The 21835-nt window shown below is 44.7% G+C and overlaps 1 protein-coding gene across 1 annotated transcript in view; it reads left to right on the top strand.

Annotated features, from left to right (window-relative positions):
• Positions 1-21835, top strand: part of LOC112104785 (rho GTPase-activating protein 20-like) — a 66303-nt gene that overhangs the window by 41783 nt on the left and 2685 nt on the right. The window contains exons 5-14 of the mRNA XM_024197323.3: positions 1627-1668; positions 7201-7285; positions 8013-8090; positions 9268-9334; positions 14608-14796; positions 16825-17000; positions 17360-17521; positions 18577-18686; positions 19703-19892; positions 20816-20933. Of these exons, the coding sequence (XP_024053091.2) occupies positions 1627-1668; positions 7201-7285; positions 8013-8090; positions 9268-9334; positions 14608-14796; positions 16825-17000; positions 17360-17521; positions 18577-18686; positions 19703-19892; positions 20816-20933 (1217 nt within the window). The remainder of the gene's footprint in view (positions 1-1626; positions 1669-7200; positions 7286-8012; positions 8091-9267; positions 9335-14607; positions 14797-16824; positions 17001-17359; positions 17522-18576; positions 18687-19702; positions 19893-20815; positions 20934-21835) is intronic.

The raw sequence follows: 21835 nt of genomic DNA, 5'->3' as shown, positions 1-21835 counted from the left end.
CCTGGGTCGACAGATTTGGGTTAGTGCCCTAAAATAGCTGTGTAGACAGTGCTTTGAAGTTGTGTCTCAGGCTGGAACTCAGGCTCTGAAGCCTGGGGGCGGGGGCTGGGTTCTGAGCCTGAGCTTCAGCCCCACTGCAACTTCAAAGCCCTGTCTACACAACTATTTTCAGAGTGCTAGCACAGGCCCCACTAGCCCAAGTCTGTCATCTCGGGCTGGGAGCTCGCTGCTGCTGGCTATGTAGACACACCTCTAGATTCTCTGGGCCTCAGTTCCTCCTAATAGTACATCTGTACCTCACAGGGACGTTGTGAGGATAAATGCACTAAAGACTGTGAGCTGCTCAGATACAATGGTAATGGCGGCTGTGTAAGTACCTTAGATGGAGTGGGGTTATGGCACACAATTGAGTGGCTCTGATTCCACTCAGGATAGGCCTCTGGTGCATATGCACACTAGCCAGTTCAGTGCGGTTCTCTGGACCCTAAAGAGTGCAATGAATTATTCCCCTGTCCCTCCTTATCTCTGCTTCCCCGTGAGAAGGAGTTCTTTCAACCAACACTTGTTTTCCTGGTGCATTAAAAACATCCAATCCATTTTAAAATAAAACATTTGCAGGGTAAATACAGGGTAAATATTCACATATTAAGATCATCTTGACTAACCTGACAGCAAACGGGAACAGGTCCCATATGGCACTTTCTGAAAAGAACTCCAGGCTGTTCAGTAAGAATGGCGTTTTCGTCTTTGGGGATGCCCCCTCCGGCTGTTTTTCTGCCCACATTTTATTATTAGGGAGAGGTGAATTATGCGGGTGAAAGATGCCAGAATGACAGCCCTGGAGAACCACACACCTGGTACAGTGTGGGAAGCTACATTGCAAGCTTCCTTCACACACCTTTGTCCACCAGTGTGTCTCAATCATGCAGGGATAAGAGGGTATTTCGGTCTCCATGGACGATTCAATCCTGGGCCTTTTGGCTGATAGCCAGCAAGGAGTGCTACTCAGTGCTAAGGTACTGCTGATGTTTGTGCTTTGTACAACTGGCTTGGTGGCAAAGGAATTGGGATCCACCAACTCATTTCACACTTGTTGTTCCATCCCCTCTGAACAGTGGGGATGCTGCTTTTCACTTTATTAGGCCATGTGCACTCAATTCCTGCACTGGAGGCCTCAGGCATCTGTCGCCTGGATAGATCTTTTTTTTATTCAAACCATAGCAGTGGAGATATTAGTGACGAATACTGCCAGCGAAGGCTTCTAGGAATTGTAAGCATAGGAAAGGAAATGATAGTAGAAACAAAATATCAATTAAAGGTCATTCCAAAAAAATAAAGACACACATGACTTGCTAACTCCGTCACAGAAAGATATTTGTTCCTTATCTGAACACCCCTTTGGTTGGCCAGGAAATCTAGTTCAGCTCGGCTGCTCTTGGGGTTTTATTATTATTATTTCTTTTTGTTAATATAGAACAGAACCAGGAAAGGACTGCACTTTTGTTCTAGGGCTTCCAGGAAGGAACTGAGACTTATGGCTAAATATAAGCAAAGCCTGGTAGAGTCTCCAAACGCTATTAGTCATTTAGCCATTATTTAATATTTTGCCTCTCTTTTTCTTCTCAGCTCATCCGAAGAGAAGGAGCGCTGGCTCTCAACATTACTGTGGTAAGAGTCGCATCCTTCCCCTCTAGCTATGCTGTCCCTTGATAATCCTTTATAAACAGCTAGGGGGATAGTTTAGATGCTAGATACCCCACTCCCATTGCCTTTCAATGGGTTCCTAATTGCCTTTTATGCATTTGAAAATCCCTTGTCAGCAGCCTCTGCCTTCATGTGATCTGTGAAGGGAGAAGGGGGCCAGTAAGAGAATCTGGGTTACAGTGTGAGCCTTTAGCTGTTACATGAGACTCAAAGGGGCAGGTGACAAAAGCCCACAGGTAAGCATAAAAAAAGGCAACCTTAACAGAGAGCTAGATATTGGGGGAGGGGAGAGGAATGACAAATTACAGTAGGGTTATAGGAGCAACAAGAGGGAAACCCATGGGGGAACCTGCTCAACATCTTAGATGTCTATACACAAGTGCAAGGAATATGGGGAATAAACAGAAAGAGCTAGAAGGATTAGTACATAAGCTAAATTATGACTTCAGTGGCATCACAGAGACTTGGTGAGAGAAATCTCATGATTGGAATATTGGTATAGAGGAATATAGCTTGTACAGATAGGACAGACAGGGAAAAAATGGAGGAGGTGTTGCCTTATACATCCAGAATATATGCACTTGTTCAGAGATCTAGAAAGAAGCGAGAGGCAGACCAGTTGAAAGGCTCTGGATAAAGATTAAAGGGGGGGAAATAGGGGTGATATCATGGTAGGAGTCTACTATAAATAAGGAAGAGGAGGTTAATGAGTTATTTATAGAACAAATAACACAAATATCTAAAACACATGACCTGGTAATAATGGGGGACATCTGTTGGAAAAGTAATATGGCAAAACACAAAATTTCTAATAAATGTAGTGGGACAACTTTTTTGTTTCAGAAAATGGCAAAAAATAACCTGGAGGGCAGCCATTTTAGACTTGATTCTGAACAACAGGGAGGAATTGGTTGCAAATCTGAATATGGAAGGCAATTTGGGTGAAAGTGATCATGAAATGATAAATGTCATGATTCAAAAGAAAGGAAGGAGTGAGAGCATCACAATAAGGACAACTGGACTTCAAAAAAGGAAACTTTAACAAATTCAGAGAACTGGTATAAGGTCTCATGGGAAGAAAATTTAAGGTATTAAGAGTTTAAGAGACATGGCAGTTTCTCAAAGAGACAATATTAAACACACAACTGCCAACTATTCCAATGTAAAAAAAGGAAGAAGAATAAGAGGCCTATATGGTTCCATCAGAAGCTCTTTAATGACCTGAAAATTGAAAAGGAATCCAACAAAAAGTGGAAACATGGACAAATTGCTAAAGAGGAATAGCACAACCATATAGGGACAAAATCAGAAAGGCTAAGGCACACAGTGAATTACATCTAGCAAAGGACATGAAAGACATAAGAATGGCCCTACTGGGTCAGACCAAAAGTCCATCTAGCCCAGTATCCTGTTTTCCAAGGTGCCCCAGAGGGAATGAACAGAACAGGTAATCATCAAGTGATCCATCCCCTGTCACTCATTCCCAGCTTCTGGCAAACAGGGGCTAGGGATACCATTCCTACCCATCCTGGCTAATAGCCATTGATGGACCTATCCTCCATGAATTTATCTAGTTCTTTTTTTAACCCTGTTATGGTCTTGGCCTTCACAACTTCCTCTGGCAAGGAGTTCCACAGGTTGACTGTGCGGTGTGTGAAGAAATACTTCCTTTTATTTGTTTTAAACCTGCTGCCTATTAATTTCATTTGGTGACCCCTAGTTCTTGTGTTATTAGAAGTAGTAAACAACACTTCCTTATCTACTTTCTCTACACCGGTCATGATTTTATAAAAAGAGCAGGAGTACTTGTGGCACCTTAGAGACTAACAAATTTATTAGAGCATAAGCTTTCGTGGGCTACAGCCCACTTCTTCGGATGCATCCGAAGCATTAGAGCTTATGCTCTAATAAATTTGTTAGTCTCTAAGGTGCCACAAGTACTCCTGTTCTTTTTGCGGATACAGACTAACACGGCTGCTACTCTGAAACCTGTCATGATTTTATAGACCTCAATCATATCTCCTCTTAGATGTCTCTTTTCCAAGCTGAAAAGTCCCAGTCTTATTAATCTCTCCTCATACGGAAACCGTTCCATACGCCTAATCATTTTTGTTGCCCTTTTCTGAACCTTTTCCAATTCCAATATAACTTTTTTGAGATGGGGTGACCACATCTGCACACAGTATTCAAGATATGGGCGTACCATGGATTTATATAGAGGCAACATGATATTTTCTGTCCTATTATCTATCCCTTTCTTAATTATTCCCAGCATTCTGTTCACTTTTTTGACTGCTGCAGCACATTGAACGGATGTTTTCAGAGAACTATCCACAATGACTCCAAGATCTCTTTCTTGAGTGGTAACAGCTAATTTAGACCCCATCATTTGATATAAAAGACAATAAGACGGGGTTATTTAAATGCATTAGGAGCAAGAAAAAGACAAAGAAAAAGGTAGATCCTCTACTTAGTGGGGAAGAAGGGCTAATAACTGATGACATCAAGAGGGCAGAGATGTTTAATGCCTATTTTGCTTCAGACTTCACTAAAAAAATGTAATAGTGACCATATACTCAACATAATTAATATTATCAACAAGGGGGAAGAAAGGCAAGCCAAAATAGGGAAAGAACATTTTAAGAATATTTAGATACGTTAGATGTATTCCAGTTGGCAGGGCTGGATGAAATTCATCCTACAATTCTTGAGGAACTAGCTGAAGCAACCTTGGAACCGTTAACAATTATCTTCCCATGGAAGATGGGTGAGGTCCCAGGCAAATGGAGAGGGGAGACATGGGAGGGGGAGAGGCGAAGGGTCACCTGCCCCTCCCCAATCACCTGGGGGAGGGAAGGGGAGCAAGAGGCCAGCAGCACCCAGGAGTCAGAGCTTGAGTGTGGAATGTGATGAGTTCTGTGCTGTTAACACCTTCTGCCCTTGGAGCAGGGAGTTTGTTTATAAACAGAGGCAGGGTGATTAAGATAACAAAAGGCTTGTCATTAAGTTTAATTAAGGATTGTTAGATGATCCTGAAAACATTCCCAGATAAAAGACAAGAAACAGAGGGTAGGAATAAATGATCCATTTTCAGAATGAAGAGAAGTAAATAGAGGTGTCCCCAGGGGTCTGTACTGGTCTGGGATCAGTGCTGTTCAACATATTCATAAATGATCTGCAAAAATGGGTAAACAGTGAGGTGGCAAAGTCTGCAGATGACACAAAATTACTCAAGATAGTTAAGTCCAAAACAGACTGCAAAGAGTTACAAAGGGATCACACAAAACTGGGTAACTTGGCAACAAAATGGCAGATGAAATTCAATGTTAAATGCAAAGTAATGCACATGGCAAAATATAATCCCAACAATACATACAAAATGATGGTGCCTAAATAGGCTGTTACCCATCAAGAAAGAGATCTTGGAGTCATTTGCAGCATTATGTTTCCAGAGTACCGCAAATGTCCTTCTCACTATGCCTGTATCATCCTGAACTCATTCTCCAGCATCAGAAGACTTAAAAATTATCTCCAGTCATCAATGGGACAGATGCAACAGAATACTGTAGCTGTCCTTAACATGCAGGTCACATGGGAGGTCACGTGCCCCCCTTTAGCTGGTCTCCCCCTTTGTGTCCCTCCAACGTGTCACCTAGAAAACTTAACTTTGATACTAGAAGATATTGGAGCAAATTAAACAATCAATTTGTAAGCCTCTAAGGGACAATAGGGTTATAAGGAATAGCCAGCAAGGATTTGTCAAGAACAAATCATGCCAAACCAACCTAATTTCCTTCTTTGACAGGGTTACTGACCTAGCGGATAGTGGAAAAGCAATAGACATGATATATCTTGATTTTACCAAGGCTTTGACACAGTCTCACATGACATTCTTATAAGCCAACTAGGGAAATATGGTCTAGATGAAAGTACTAAGGTGCTTGCACAACTGGTTGAAAGACCAGACTCAAAGAGTTGTTATCAAACTGGGAGGGTGTATCAAGTGGGGTACCACAGGGATCAGACCTGGTATTAGTCAATATTTTCATTAATGATCTGGGTAATGGAGTGGAGAGTATGCTTATAAAATTTGCAGATGACACCAAGCTGGGAGGGGTTGCAAATGCTTTGAAGGGCAGGTTTAGCATTAAAAACAACCTTGATAAATTAGAGAATTGGTCTGAAATCAACAAGATGATATTTAGGAAAGACAAATGAAAAGTACTTCACTTAGGAAGGAAAAATCAAATGAAAAACTTCAAAATGGGGAATAACTGGCTAAGCAGTCATATTGCTGAAAAGGATCTGGGGGTAATAGTGGATCACACTGAATATGAGTCAACAATGTGATGTAGCTGTGAAAAAGGCTAATATTATTCTGGGGTATATTACAGTAATGTTGTATATAAGACACAAGATAACTGTCCCACTCTAGTTGGCAATGCTGAGGCCTCAGCTGTAGTACTATGTTCAATTCTGGGCACCACACTTTAGGAAAGATGTGGACAAATTGGAGTGAGTCCAGAGGAGAGCAACAAAAATAATAAAGGGTTTAGAAAACCTGACCTATGAGGAAAGGTTAAGAAACTGGTCATGTTTAGTTTTAAAAAAAAAAAAAACTATGTGGGGGACCTGATAATAGTCTTCAAATATGTTAATGGCTGTTATCAAGAAGACAGAAATCAATTGTTTTCCTTGTCCACTGAATGTAGAACAAGAAGTAGTGGGCTTAATTTGCAGCAAGGGAGCTTCAGGTTAGATATTAGGGAAAACTTTCGAACTATAAGGGTACTTTAGCTCTGGAATAGGCTCCCAAGGGAGGTTGTGGAATCCCCATCACTGGAGGTTTTTAAGAACAGGTTGGACAAACACAGGTCAAGGGTGGTCTAGGTTTACTTGGTCCTACCTCAGCACAGGGGGCTGGACTTGTTGAGTTCTCAAGATCCCTTTCAGCCCATCACTTCTATGAATCCATGACTATATAGAAAAAGCCCCTTAGAACACAGATGGGCAGGTGGATGGGTGGATATAATGGGGCTTCTAGGATTGAACAAATCTTCTAAACCAATTTGTCTCAACACAACAGGCCTTGTTTCCTCTCAATTCCTTGCTCATAGGCACTGACTTCCCAAGCAGGAGGCTGGGATCTCCTCTCCAGTAGAATGGTCACTTATGCTCCTTCTGTTGAGAGCAGAGTTTGGCCCAGATAGTCCAAACAATGTCCCCAACTGTCCTAGAGGCAGTTGACACTCCTAGGTCACCTCTATTCTCCAAATAATCCACAATACATTCTGATTTTTGTCATATCCAATCCATTCTCTATGAGGTTAGCATCGATCGGGATCTCCTGTTGTGGGATTAACCAACACCCTCAACTTGAAGAGGTCACTTTTTGATAGTTGCCTCATTGGGTGTTAAGTTGCATTTGCTGTAGTTATTTTCTCAAACTCTGTTTTGATGTGATTGTTTCTGTTTTTTCCACCCCCTGATTTTCAGGCAAATCAATGAGATGAAACAGAATGAATATCCAAAAAACCTACCGGTCCAAATCCTCCTTCTGGATGCTGACAACTGTACTTCTGTGAGTAAAACCGAGAACCCACGCATCAGACCAACACTGCATGGAGATCTGGAGTGGGTATGGGGAGGCTGTTACGCTGATAATGTATCCAGCATCCTTGCTAAAGTAGCTAGGCCAGGGGTGGCCAACCTGAGCCTGAGAAGGAGCCAGAATTTATCAATGTACATTGCCAAAGAGCCACAGTAATACATCAGCAGCCCCCCATTACCCCCCCCCCCCCCCCCCCCCCCCGCTCCCAGTGTCTCCTGCCCACCGGCAGCCCCGCCGATCAGCGCCTCCCCCTCCCTCCCCGCACCTCCCGATCAGCTGTTTTGTGGCGTGCATTTCATGAGTCCCACTGGGATTCTGTGGTTTGCATTTCCATTGTGTTACTTTTGTGTGCCGTGTTAGAAAAGTGATAGAAAGAAGGTGGTGAGCATTGTTGTTCCATTGTAATATAATTGTGCTTAGGAATGATCCTACCGTATTCCCAGGTTGGTCCAAATCTTCCACATCCAATAAAAATACCAGTGTATTATCAAGCTAATAAATTAGTGGTAAACCCTGACCTTCATGGTGTTATCGTTGCTTCATGTTTGGCAGTGTCAGACACTACCCTGCCTAAACAGATGACAAGAAAGTAGCATCTTGCCTTGATTTTCAAGCCATGTGACAATGTTACCAAACCTCAACCCTCGCCATTTCCAGCCCATTAGCTTTCTAAGTACTCTTTGTCTTCCTTGCCTAGACCACTACAATAAATGTGTCCAACACAGAAACGGCAGACAATGTGATCAAGAAGACAGCTAATCAGCTTGGACTTCCTGTAAGTAGCCACTGCACATCCTGCCAGATATTCTGTTGGAAAGTTGGCAACATCTGTTTTACAGTACGGTACAGATATGGTGGAATCTGGTAAAAATGGACAATGACTGGCTCTAGCCATTAGAACACTAGTATTCTCCAGACTACAGAGAATATGTTTGTGCAGATATAAAGCTTTATAAAAACACACATCCATGTAATAGACCAAATTTGTGTAAGTAGATGCAACTCCATTGATTTCCAGAGACTTATATCCACTTCTACCAGAGCTGATCTTGGCCAGGAATCTCCAAACAGTTATGAATAAAGCTGTGAAATTACTGAACAAATCATTGCTAGTATCAGCTGAGCCTTTGCTAACAGTAGCGGTCCATCACAATATTGAAGAGAGGCAAAACAACATCCCAATAGATTAATGCCAAGGGTAGCTGTGCAACACATTGACTATACATTTATGTGACGCCTCATTTCTTATTAATTATTAAAGAAAATCATTCCTATGGTGTCATAAATTAACATGCAACTTTACATATCCATAGCTAGTCATGTTCCTTGCCTCAGAGAGCTTGCAATCTAAGGCAGAAATGAATATTTTATCTCTTTCTTCAACTTGCATAATGAGTGAACACAAAATATTATGCAAGCATGGTTGCACTTCATTATGCAAGCTGGTGGGAGATTGGAAATACTTGTGTCTGTGTGAACTTGAATAGCAATATTTGTAACCTGACATGTCAGTCAAGGCAAAACATAGAAACCTTCTGAACTTGAAGCTCGTACTGAGTGTTGCACTCACCCCTTTGTAGCTAGTAAATGCCACCATTCCTGAGGGGTCTTGGAATTGAGTGATGATGTCTGATCAATATGTCAAGAGATTTCCTGAATCTGAGTCTTCTATGTGGATGTTGGGGAAACCCTAGTTTGTTTTCATCCTTCTGATTACCTTTCTCTCCCTCTCCTGAACCTTTCACCTTCCTCTGCATGTCAGACAAACAGATTCTGAGAGCTTATAACAAGGTTGTTTTCCCAGATGTTTACAGCTATTCATTTCCTGACTCTTGGCCTGTTCCACTGTTACCTCTTCCAGTTGTTTTGTATGCTGTGTCCAGCTGCTCCAGTCCTTCTTTTCAGTCCTTGGCCCCCTTTTATATTTTTCCCTTCTGTTCCTCAATCCACAGGGTAGACCAAGTGACTACCACCTCTGGGTGATATCAGGAAAGGATGACCCTGCTTATCCCCTTATTGGTAAGAGCACTTCCATTTTTCATGTAGGTATGCCAGCATGTAGGTGCTGATGTAGCAGGTCAGTGATGATGATGATACTAATAATGTTGATCACTGAATAAGGGAAGCGTCTCTGTCTCTTTGCAAAATCCATCTCAACCTGCATGTTGACTCTTTAAAGATCTGTTGTTGCACTCACAATCCATTGTTAAGAAATGCTGTGCACCCCTGGGTGTGAGCTCTTGGCATCTGTCTACCACTTTCAGTTGCTTGTTCCACACACACACAAAGGACTTGCCAGATTGGACTCTATCAATCAGGGCTGAGCATCTCCCACTAGGTCCTGAGTGCCTTCAGCTATTATTGACTTCTTGGGGAGCAAATCACACCCTAAAACCTAAAGCATAACAAGGGCTGCATGTAGCATGTTGCCTTAGATGGTAGCAATGGCTTTCAGTTTTGCAGGGGAAGCAGGTCTTGGCAGGTAGGTAAGTGAAGGAAGAAGTGTTTTAAAATGTATTTGTTGGTGACGTTTAAGCCTGCTATCAAGAGCCCAAAGTATTAATCTTTCTTGTTTGATATTTAATTTTCAAAGCAGTCCAGCTCAGATTTAAAGAAATTGTTTTTCAGGCAAGAGGTCATAGCCCATTAAGTAGACGGTTCATTTCACAAGGCTTTTTGTGTTGCTTTAGTCTGAATACCCACTCTAATCTGAAACCGATCTCACAAGGAGACACAGGGCATTTTGGGAAATGTCCTTTGCAAATTGTTTATTTGAAAAGTTCCTTTTTTTTACAATTTCTGTTTAGATTATAAAAACTTTGGGAGGTTAGAAGGAAAATAAATGTGCATATTGGGGTTTCAGAGCCAGGGCACTATCAGGGCTTTACGTGAGATGATTTCAGAAACTCATCACCACCAAACAAAATAAAACACAGTGTTTTGTCTTATTAATTCCAGGCATTAATCTTAGAAAGTACCGAAGCTGAAGTTTGCAAAAAAAATATTTTTTTCATATTTGCATCATTGGCAAAAACAAGACAGTGAAGTAAGATTAAATGTACAATTAAAATTAGACATGGTATTTACTTTGGCAAAGTGTATGAAACAAGTCTCTCCAATCTTTCCCATAGCAATTCATAACAAATTCTATTATTATGTATGACGCTGTGATAGAATCATATTTAGGGAAGGGCCATTTGGATAAAATAAGAATCAAACCTAACCTGAACTTTTTCTGAAGTTCAAAAAACTTAGGTTATTTGTTTTAAGTTTTATTTTAATATATGTTCAAATCTTTGCAGTTCCTGTCAGAGACCAGAATCCCCAAAATACCAGAAAGTACACTGTCCTCCTGATACTTTTAACATGACCAGAGCTATGAAGTACTGATCCTTTTGAAAGAGACAGGCTGTCCTTGTGCTACTCTCGTAAACACAATCAGAATTCTATATGTGATCTAGCAATGGGGAGGGAACAAAGAATCACTCTGTGTTATGGTGTGTTACACAATGTCCAGATCAAAGTTGCTCTGAAGCATCTAAACCAGTGCTTCTCAAAGTCGGGCTGCCGCTTGTTCAGGGAAAGCTGCTGGCGGGCCTGGCCAGTTTGTTTACCTGCCACGTCCGCAGGTTCAGCTGATCGCGGCTCCCACTGGCCACGGTTCGCCACTCCGGGCCAATGGGGGCTGCGGGAAGGGCGGCCAGCACATCCCTCGGCCCGCACTGCCTCCCACAGCCCCAATTGGCCTGGAGCGGCGAACCGTGGCCAGTGGGAGCCACGATCGGCCGAACCTGCGGACGCGGCAGGTAAACAAACCGGCCCGGCCTGCCAGGGGCTTTCCCTGAACAAGCGGCGGCCTGACTTTGAGAAGCACTGATCTAAACTGCGGGTTGCATATCTGAACAGAACTTTTTAAGGTCCAAGCATCATGCCCAATATTTTGACCATTACCCTGAGGGCTGAACTGATGATTAGCTACCTAGGCTAAATCTTTTGAGGTTCAACCATAACATGTAATGGCTTGAGTGGTACCTCAATGGACAAGTTTTGCACTTGGATACACAGTCAGCTTCCAGTGATGCCTGTCAAAATGTATTTCTTATGCAGCGTAGTTGCAGAAGTATTGGTCCCAGGATATTAGAGAGACAAGGTGGGTGAGGTAATACTGTTTATTGGACCAACTTCTGCTGGTGAGAGAGACGATCTTTCAAGCTACACTGAGCTCTTCTTCATTTCCCAGACCTGAAGAAGAGCTTTGTGTAGCTTGAAAGCTTGTCTCTCTCACCAAGAAAAGCTGGTCCAATAAAATATATTACCTCACCCACCTTATCTCTCTAATGTGTATTTCGTCATTTTAAAAAATAGTTACTTTCCCACTGTTGCTGAAATTGAGATGTGGTTTCCTTTCTGGATTAATTCTCCTCTAGGGTTTGAACACACTGGTTTGTTATTGTAGACTTGCTCTTAAGAGCTTGTTGTCATCGTAAGATTGTATTGTAGGGTTATTTATGAGCACTTAGCAGCACACATTGGTTTGTGATTGTTGGTGTTTCTCGCAAGTGCTGTCTGAGCATGCTTATTTGTTACGGTCATTAGTGAAGGGAAGCACCTGCTGGACTTTTATTGTAGGGTAGCGTGTGAGCACAGGGTAGTGAACGTTAGTATAGGCTATGTACACCAGTTGGTTGATTGTAGAATACCTCGTGAGCACAGGAATTCACACACTGGATTGCTGTTGTAGGGTAGCTTGTGAGTAGAGGGACACACATTCTGGTTTGTTACATAGAGGTGTGCACATAGAGTGTTATCTAGGGTGGCTAATGAAGATTGGGCTGGTGGCTTTTGACTGATTGATTGATTTTAAAAACAGTCCTGACATATTTATGGAGTGGTTGGGGGGAATGTAAATAGTGACACCCCCATAAAAACACAGATGTGTGCCCAAAGGTAGATGGATCAAGCTTGATGCATGTCCCTTTGGTGTCTGTTTAAAGTAAATAAAATTATATTGTCTTTCCAAATGAGATTGTATTCACATCTGATAATGTGAAACTATTAAGAAAACAATTCTCCCCACCCTTCAGTGCATACATACACATGTGCTCACACACGCAGCAAGAGTCAGCCTCCATCCTTCAGGAATCTTTCTTGTATCTCCAATGGCCAGTATTATAATGGGTTACCAAATCCAGGAAGGTTTTAAAGTAAACTTTCCACTGCCACTACAAACAAACAAGCTGAGAATGGGTGACTCAGAGAGGGGTGTGTGTTTAGTAGATAGTGCACTGGTCTGGGAGTCAGGAGAGAAGGGGAGGGTCTATTCCCAGCTCTGCCACTGGCCAGGTGTGTGACCTTGGACAAGTCACTTTGCCTCTCTGTTTTCCCTCCCACCCTTGTCCATCCTGTCTGTTCATGTAACTCCAACAGATCCCGGTCATCGGCAGACAGGATCAAACCTGGGGTCGCTGAAGCTAAATACATGAGCTTCAAGCCATATGGCTCTTAGCTAGGGCTGTAAAGTAGACTCATTAATCTCTCTCTAAGTGGTCTCAGTGTCACTTGATGGGACAGAACACCACACCCAGGAGGTGTGTGTGTTACATTTAAACTGTAAACTCTTCACAACAGGAATCATTTCTCACTATGCATTTTGTGCAGTGCCTAGCACAATGGGCCTCTAAGCACTACTGTAATTCAAATCTTAATAATGATGTGTTCCTCTGTATTCAGATTTGGGAAGGCTGAGGCATGAATGCCTAGTGAGGCCATCCAGCTTATCCTTCCAAAATATCATTTTAAATCTAAGAGTTGCTGCATTGATCTTTACACTCCTGTCTGTGTTCTTCAAGGCAACTTCTCACATCTGAAAAAGCAACTGAACCTTCACTTTTATCCTTCTCCTTTTTTCCTTAGATTTCTTTTCCCCTAGTATCAGAGGGGTAGCCGTGTTAGTCTGAATCTGTAAAAAGCAACAGAGGGTCCTATGGCACCTTTAAGACTAACAGAAGTATTAGAGCATAAGCTTTCGTGGGTGAATGCCCACTTCATCAGCAGTGGTGAAAGGGCATTCACCCACGAAAGCTTATGCTCCAATACTTCTGTTAGTCTTAAAGGTGCCACAGGACCCTCTGTTGCTTTTTCCCCTAGTGCATGTCATGCTCGTCTAAGTTCCCTCTAAGCTGCGTGGCCATGCAGCAGCCTATTAAGCCCCGCGCAGGCACTCGGCTGCGGTGAAGAGAGATGCCTCTTCCCCAGCCCAGGACCTGCCACAGTGGGGAGAGGTGCCCTTCCCTCAGCTCCGCCCCGGAGCTGCTGCAGCCGGAGGAGAGGCTCCTATCCCGCAGCCCCAGCCCTGGAGCTACCGTGGCAGGGAGAGGCACCTATCTGCCCCAGCTCAGGTGCTGCTGCGGGGAGAGAGAGCTGGGGGGAGTCCTCTCTCCCTGCTGTAGCCCCGGTGCAGCCTGCACCCCAAACCCTTCATCCCCGGCCACACCCCCAGAGCCTTCACCCCCAGCCAGAGCCCTCATCCCCCCTGTCCCCCCTGCACCTCAACCCTCTGCCCCAGCCCTGAGTCCCCTCCCACGCTCCGAACCCCTCAGCCCCACCCCCACCACATGAATTTTGTTATGTGCACCAATATGGAGGTGATATGTCACACATCACCTCCATATTGGTGCACATAACAAAATTCATTCCGCACATGCATGGGAAAAATTAGAGAGAACACTGGTGCTCGTGCAAGGTTCTAGGCTGAAACCCTCTTCAGTCAAACTTTTCTCTTTACTCCAGAGCATGTGCAGCATTGGCACAGCGGAGCCAATTGGCTTCCCCAAATCCTTGCCACTCAGCAGTGCACCTCACCTCTGACCTAGAGGAAAGCACATCAAGGAGTAATAGCAGGGGGGGAGGGATAGCTCAGTGGTTTGAGCATTGGCCTGCTAAACCCAGGGTTGTGAGTTCAATCCTTGAGGGGGCCATTTAGGGATCTGGGGCAAAAATCTGTCTGGGGATTGGTCCTGCTTTGAGCAGGGGGTTGGACTAGATGACCTCCTGAGGTCCCTTCCAACCCTGATATCCTATGATTCTATGATTTGATTCAGGGCTCAGTCTCCATGGCCCAGTCAGTCCTTGGGCTCTCTGATGAGATTGCCACCAACTCACTGCTGTGGAAGTTGTGAGATGTGGATGTCTGACCACTACAAACCAAACCGGGTCCCCTAATTTCTTTCACAGCGTGAAATTCATGAATTCTGCATCCTCACCTGGTCTTTCTGTGGCTCTTGTCGCAACAGGTCATGAGCATCCTTTCAGCATCATACTGAGCTGCCTCCGAGACTCTGTTGACCAGCACCAAGGAACCAACAACAACACACTCCTAGCTGATGGGACGGAGGCTACCATCCTAGATCAGCTTCCCAAGGACAGGCAGTGTCAGTTCATCCTGAAACCCAGACCCCAAGCTCCAAGGCAGCTGAGGAGAGGTGAGAGCCCGGATGATACCGTGTGTCCCGTCAAAGGACTTGGGAGCCCTCCCTGTGGCAGTTACTGACTTTCTGTTGCATTGTGTTTTTATTTTAGAGAGAGACTCTCAGCTTGACTATATCTGCAGTGAAAGGAGGGTTGATTTTGTCCCTTCATAAATCAGAGCCTGTTCCTGCTCCCACTGAATATACATTGACTTCAGTGGCAGCGGCACTTCACCCTTCACCATTACTTTGGCTCTCGGTACCAAATTTTAGGTACTTGATTAGCATTCAACAGAAAGTTACGCTCCCCTTGGATGAATTGCTATGCTCCACACACAGCGTCACCAAAGAGACCATATTTAACTCTCTGACCGGGTCATCCCAAGAAGCACAGAAGACATGTTGTCTCTGAGGTCTTTGTTTATTGACTGGCTAATGGTTTACTGAGGCCTTGAACTCAGCATGTAATAGCATCCATGCTAGAGCCATTCAAATGATACAAGAATTATCCATGACAAATGTATTTGCCAATTGACAAAAAATGCACCAGTAGTTTCTCTGATGAATATTATTTGACCCTCTGTAGAGCTGCACACATACTAAAAAAGATGATTCACAGATAACATATTCACCAAGAGATAGAAGAAGTTAGTCACTCAGGGCTGAATGCACAAAAGAAGTTAGGTGCCGAAGTCCGTGTTTTAGACACCTAAGTTCCAGTTTCAGGTTCACTGTGATGAACAAAACTCCTGCTGAACCTTGAAAGTGCCTAAACTCACTTAGCACCTATGTTTTTGCACTAAAGTTCCCTAGGTGCCTATGTTTCTCACTCTGGGCATATGCATGGCTGCCTGCCTGTGGGCATTCAGGGGCCTATCTCCCAACTAAGTCCTGGAGTGATTCTCAAAACAGGGGAAGAGAAGCACTTGCCAGCCTAACTCACCTGATCCGATAGGTGTACTCAGGGGCTGCCTACCAGATCCATAGGTGAGCTTACATGACACAGCAGCCCCCCCCCCCCCATAACATTATTAACCTACAGTGCAACAGCTTCAACTTGGGAGACTGAAGGACTCCCTATATATGGAAAATATCCCACAGCCCAGTGGGTAGGGCACTCACCTGAGAGGTGGCAGATCCCTCTTCAAAGAGGGGAACTTGAACTGTTGGTCTCCTGCATCCCAGGAGAGTACCCTAACCACTGGGCTCCTCCTCTCCTCCATCTCCTGCCTGCGTGTTGCTAAGATGGTACAGGCTTCTTAAATCAAAAGGGGGCTCCCAGCTAAGAATCAGAAACAGAGTTAAGCGCCTCCCTGCAGCTTGGACTTAGGTGCCTATCTCTTAGAAAGGGGTGGAGATTAGTACCCACCCACCCCCACCACTGGCTCCCCGCCTAGCCTGCTGGCTTTTGTGACTTGCATTCTAAGGTGGCTAGCTCTCCCCAGTCATTGTATAGGAGCCTAGGCACCTAACTCAGGTGTTGTGAATAGCAGTGATTTTCCCGGGCCCCTAAAAGTGACGCGTTGTGGCACACAGCATCACAGTGCCTAACTCCTTTGGAGCATTCAGCCCTCAAAGTGCTAGGGAATATGCCCAGCCCTAAGCCACTCACGGCACTGCAGTAAGGAGACACATGAGTGAATGGTGTCCCCAGCATTAAGGCTGCCCAGCCCTTCTTCACCGCAGATAAATTACTGTTGTTATTATTACAAACGTTTATTACGATAGTGCCGAAGGGCCAGCCAAGAATGGGCCCCCATCGTGCTAGACGCTGTACAAACACTTTGTGTGATGGCATGTTTGTGAACTATTTGCCCTGTGGGTTTTCACTGGGTGACTGACCTTACTCTGCCCAGTGTATTTAAGAGACTTCTCCCAGTCAAGACTCCCATATAGTTCCAGTCCATGACATAGGAATTTTGACATTACATGTCACTGTAATAGATATAAATCCATCCGCATGACTCTGGCCCCCACCCTGTGGCTAATGCAGTCCTTGCACAATGAGCACACTGTAACGCAAGGGACTCTTGGCTATTTCAGAATCCTTGCAGAAACATACCAAGAGGAAGAAATCTTTGATTGACTGGGCTTTGCGCCGGACTGCCAGCACCCCCACGGGCAGCCCAGCATCACATTCTCCCCCCACCCCACGGAAACTCTTCGGCCTGTCTTTGTCCTCTGTGTGTCCTGATGGAATCCTCCCCAAGCCTATTATGGTAAGAGGGGGGTTATGTCCTGAATCCCAGCATGAGTTTGAATAGATCATCTAGCCACCCACCTCTGTATCAGTCATCTGTGGTATCTCTGAGGCTCCCGTCACCCAGGTGTGTATGGGGGGGAGGCGGAGGAGTCCTCTCCTGTGCTATAACATTGATTCAGTACTCATTCAACATCATGAACGAAAGCATCCCCTACAGAGTCACCCATAGCACTTCCTGTACCATCTAGGTTTCCTTGAGAATCTCCTATCTAATGCTGACCAGCCTTAGCCCTGCTTAGTTTGTGAGGTCTGACACAATATGGGTTCAGATGATAAACCCTTCTAAATCTATCTTGGGGCTGGGCTTTCTCCTAGGACATGCTGCTTCTGCTGTACCATGAAGGTCCCTCCACAAGGGGCATTTTCAGGCGCTCCGCCAATGCCAAGATCTGCAAGGAACTGAAAGAGAAATTGAACTCTGGAGATGATGTTCAGATGGATGGCGAGTCAGTCTTTGTAGCTGCAGCAGTCATCACTGTAAGTTCCTCCAAGCGATGCTGCCCTCTGGGCTAAAATATACCCTAGCACAGCACTTTGCATTCAGTGAGGGGAGTAACATGATCCTGCCAGCCAGGGGAAAGCATTTTTAATTGGGCACATTCTGCATACCCCACCCCCATCTCATGGCTGGGTACATGTAAGAGAGGAGACATGCCCCTGCATCAATGGCGATTTGCTGCTTTAATGGTCTTTAACATGCAGAAAGGAATATTGGCCCTCAGGCCAGTATCCCTTTTTGTACCTTCTAATCCAAAACTACAACAGAACCTCAGGCAACAAGGGGTTAAACAGATTAGGGCTGTGTCTGCACTGCAGCGTTAACCTGAATTACCTGCATTCAAGTTATTCCTGTTAAGTTAGCCTAGCTCAAGTGCAAGCAGCCACACTGCAGTATAACATTCGAGCTGCTGTGTCCACACGGCACTGCTCTCATTGGCGTATGTCGCTAGGACTTTGGGGAGTTCTTTGTGCTACAGCAAATGGAGCTGCTCTGTGAATTATTTCCCAGTGAATTGTGGAAGAACTTCTGGGAAGGCACTGGAGGACTGAGGTGTAAATGAGATGAGAACAGTTCAGCCTGCACTTGAAATGTGTTCCCAGTTCTCCACTTGTTGGCCAGTCTACGGGGTAGAAATCTCCCCAGGTCACTGTTTGCTTGAGAGGGGGATTCAGACTGATTCCAATTCAAGCCATAAATTAGGCTGTGGAATAGTATCCCAAGGGAAGTGGTAGAAACCCCATTGTTTGGACATTTAAATCTGGACTAGACGAAGCCCTGGCAAATGTACAATACTATGGAGAATAATCCAGCTCTGGCCAATGGATGGATTAGATGGTCCTTTTCCTTCTATGACACACAGACCAAGTCTGTTTGCAGTGCTGCATGCCATGGGGAGCAGGGAGGCCTTGTGGGAATTGATTTGTGTCACGTTTCATTTTATCTTATGTTTAATAAAAATGAACGTTTATGCATCATGAAACAAACGATTCAAAACTGACCAGACTGCTCTGCATATATATATTTAATTCAGGATTTTCTACGAAATATACCTGATAGTGTTCTATCCTCAGACATGCACGGGCTGTGGATGGAAGCCGTGGACACACTAAATCGAGGGCATAAGATTGAAGCCATCAAAAGGTATGTAAATGTCCCACTGTGTCTCTCTTGAGGAGGCATGTATCATTTCCACCCACACAGCATAGTTGCCATGTTCTAAGAGACTCCTCATATTGCTCTCGACCAGCTCACTGCTCTTGTTCCACTGGCTGCTGATGCGTATGAATGCCAGTTGCTAGCAGAGCTGGTCAGAACATTTTCATCAAAACAATTTTTTAGTGAAAGATGTTGACATTTTTGACAAAACTGTTCATGAGATTTTTTTTTCTTTACCAAACCTCCGCCCTGCCCCCTACCAAAAAAAAATCTTTTCTGATGACCAGCCGTAATTACTAGAATTCAAGCAAAGAAAGGACAGTGATTTGGATCTTAGTGGTAACATTGGGTATAAATGGAATTAGATGCTTAACTATGGTGGTTCTTTCTTGCATGCACAAAGGTAAAACGATGGCCACATCAGTGTGATAGTCAGGAAGGAGTAGCCTGCCAGACATAGTATCAGGGACCTGATGAGTTTATTTACCTGCCTCAGACTGGCACCATTGAGCAGGACTTGTCCATTAGCATCACATGGGCATAAGCTATATGTCAAATCTCTTCCTATACCTGGCTCAGCACGGGGGGAAGGGGGGGTTAAAACGGTAAGTTTGGCTGGTCCTCCTTCCCCTCAGATCTCTGTACCGTAGGTCCTAGCAAAGTGCATCACTGTCCGTGCTGCTGGCATTGGTCTGTATGTGTGTCCTCCAGGCATTCTAGCATCTGCTGAGGCACTATGAACTAAAGTCCAAATTTTCCCAGAATGCATTAGACAGCATTCTAGGTAGGTGTGAATGCACAAACATGATAGCAACATAACGGTGTGGTGAACGTAACTCAATCCTATTTGTTGTAGAGGGGTCAGATGAGAGTGTCACAAACAGGTTACAAAAATGCCATTGTACCTGTAGTATAGGCAGGGCTTTTGAAAGTCAATTGTCATTTTTGGGGACCAGGTTTAACAAGCTCCTTGTTTTGCTTTGTTTCTTTTCTCTGGACAGTTTGGTGAAGCAGCTCCCAGAAGCCAACCTCATTTTACTCAGACACCTGTTTGGAGTCCTGCATCATATTGAGCAGAATTCAGGGGAGAATCAGATGAATGCATTTAACCTGGCTCTTTGCATAGCTCCCAACATGCTATGGCTTCCTAGCCCCACTGGGCCTGAAGAGGAAAGCAGGTCTACAAAAAAGGTAAATACTCTTGTGGGATTCTGCCCATGATTTTCTTCCCATCTCCTATGACATGTTCCTCTTCAGCCTACAAAGAAAATATAGTGATAAACTACTTTAGGTAAGTAGTAATTTTAGCTTCACCCCCACCACCCTGTGCAGCTTGTTGTGGGGTGACTTGGCCACCGAGGTTCTCCAAGGATGGAGGCACCAAAAGAAGTCATGATCTGCTCTAACAAATGGACTTCCCTGCTGGACATCTTGTGCTGGGAGTGGCTAGGAGGCAGGGCCGGCTCCAGCATTTCTGCCGCCCCAAGCAAAAAAAAAAAAGCCTCGATCGCGATCGGCGGCGGCAATTGGGAAAAAAAAAAAAAAAGCCGTGATCGGCGGCGGCAGTTCAGCGGCAGGTCCTGCGCTCCTAGAGGGAGTGAGGGACCTGCCACCCCCGAATTGCCGCAGGTGCCGCCCCTCTCCCTTGGCCGCCCCAAGCACCTGCTTGTTAAGCTGGTGCCTGGAGCCGGCCCTGCTAGGAGGGCACTTAGCATCCCATTAGAAGGGAGGGAACTGTGTCCCCATCTGAAATATCTAATAATGGTGGCACCATCCTGCAGAGAGGAACAAATCTAACATCATGACAGAGGCAGAATATTGCCTGTGAGATGATGACAATAATAATTAGGACCACAAGATTTATTGTATCAGCTCACACTATTGGTCCATTTAGTCCAGCTTCTTGCCTCCGGCTATGACTAATACACAAGCATCCAAGCTAGAAGAGGTGCTTCCTAGTTTTCTGAGCCAAAGAGAAGCTTCGGGATTAAGTGTTGCGTTTGTGCAGAGAAAGGCATCATCATATTGTCTCCCTGGGCTAAATTGTCTTGGAGGATAATAGAGGTGGATATATTTTCCCCAGACTGACCCCCGTGTTTCCTCTCCTTTGGCAGGTGGCCATGTTAGTGCAGTTCCTGATTGAAAACTCAGCAGAAATTTTTGGAGGTGACATCACTTCGCTGTTTCAAAGACCAGACAAAGAAAAGTCAAAAAGCTCCGAGGATTTCCTGGGTAAGGCTGTGGCACCTCCCCAGAGATGTCTGGTCACTCACAACCACTGTCAAATGCCTCTTACAAAGAAGACTACAATTCCCACACTCCTTGTCCAGGGGAAACTAGAAGAGGGGACTCGTACTCAGCCAGTCCTTTCCCCTTACTTCCTACCTATGTTTTGACGAGGGCATCGGAGGATGCAGGCACAGCACCTTGGATATGCATCCCTATTTGTCAGGCTTCCCCCTTCTCCATTACCCCGCTGCTGTTTCCAGCTGCTCCAGGTTTGACAGACAGACAATTTGCCTCAGAATTCATGGAGCAAGCACCATTTCCCAACAGCCTTTTTTTTTTTTTTTTAATTGGAACAGTTTAAACCAATTTTCTAAAATTAGACTTGGTAGGTCAGATTTTAAAGGGATCCATGTGCCTCTACTGAATACACACAGACTGTTGTCTAATGATGAGAGCCTGAGTCTTGTGAGCCAGGACTCTGGGGTTCCATTTCCACTTCTGCCACAGACTTGCCGGGTAGCCTTGAGAAAATCATTTCCCCACTCCAGGCCTCAGTTTCCCCAACTGTAAAACACGGTGGATAATTCTCCTTCTGCCTTGCAGAAGTCTTGTGAGAATTAATTAATTAACATTCATAAAGCACTTGAAGATCTTCAAAGGGCAGGTACTCGGTTGTTTCAGTTGTAGTAGTAAATGCAGTAGAGTATGGCTGCACTTTGAGCTAGGGGGGTGAGAATCTGCGATGCTGGACACACACTCAGGACAGCTGGCCTTTCCGCCACTCGCAGCACCACAGCTACCCTCTATTTTTAGTGCACTAGCTTGATCAGAGCTAGCATGGGTTTGTCTCCTCAAGCTGGGTATCACCTCCAGCTCTAAGTGCAGACATACCCTTTGGTACCTAG

The sequence above is a fragment of the Terrapene carolina genome, unplaced genomic scaffold (genome assembly GCF_002925995.2).
Source record: "Terrapene carolina triunguis isolate 2854851 unplaced genomic scaffold, T_m_triunguis-2.0 Scaffold131, whole genome shotgun sequence".
Classification (NCBI taxonomy): Eukaryota; Metazoa; Chordata; order Testudines; family Emydidae; genus Terrapene; species Terrapene triunguis.
Note: the sequence above shows the minus strand (reverse complement) of the source record. Positions and strands in the feature narration are given on the sequence as shown.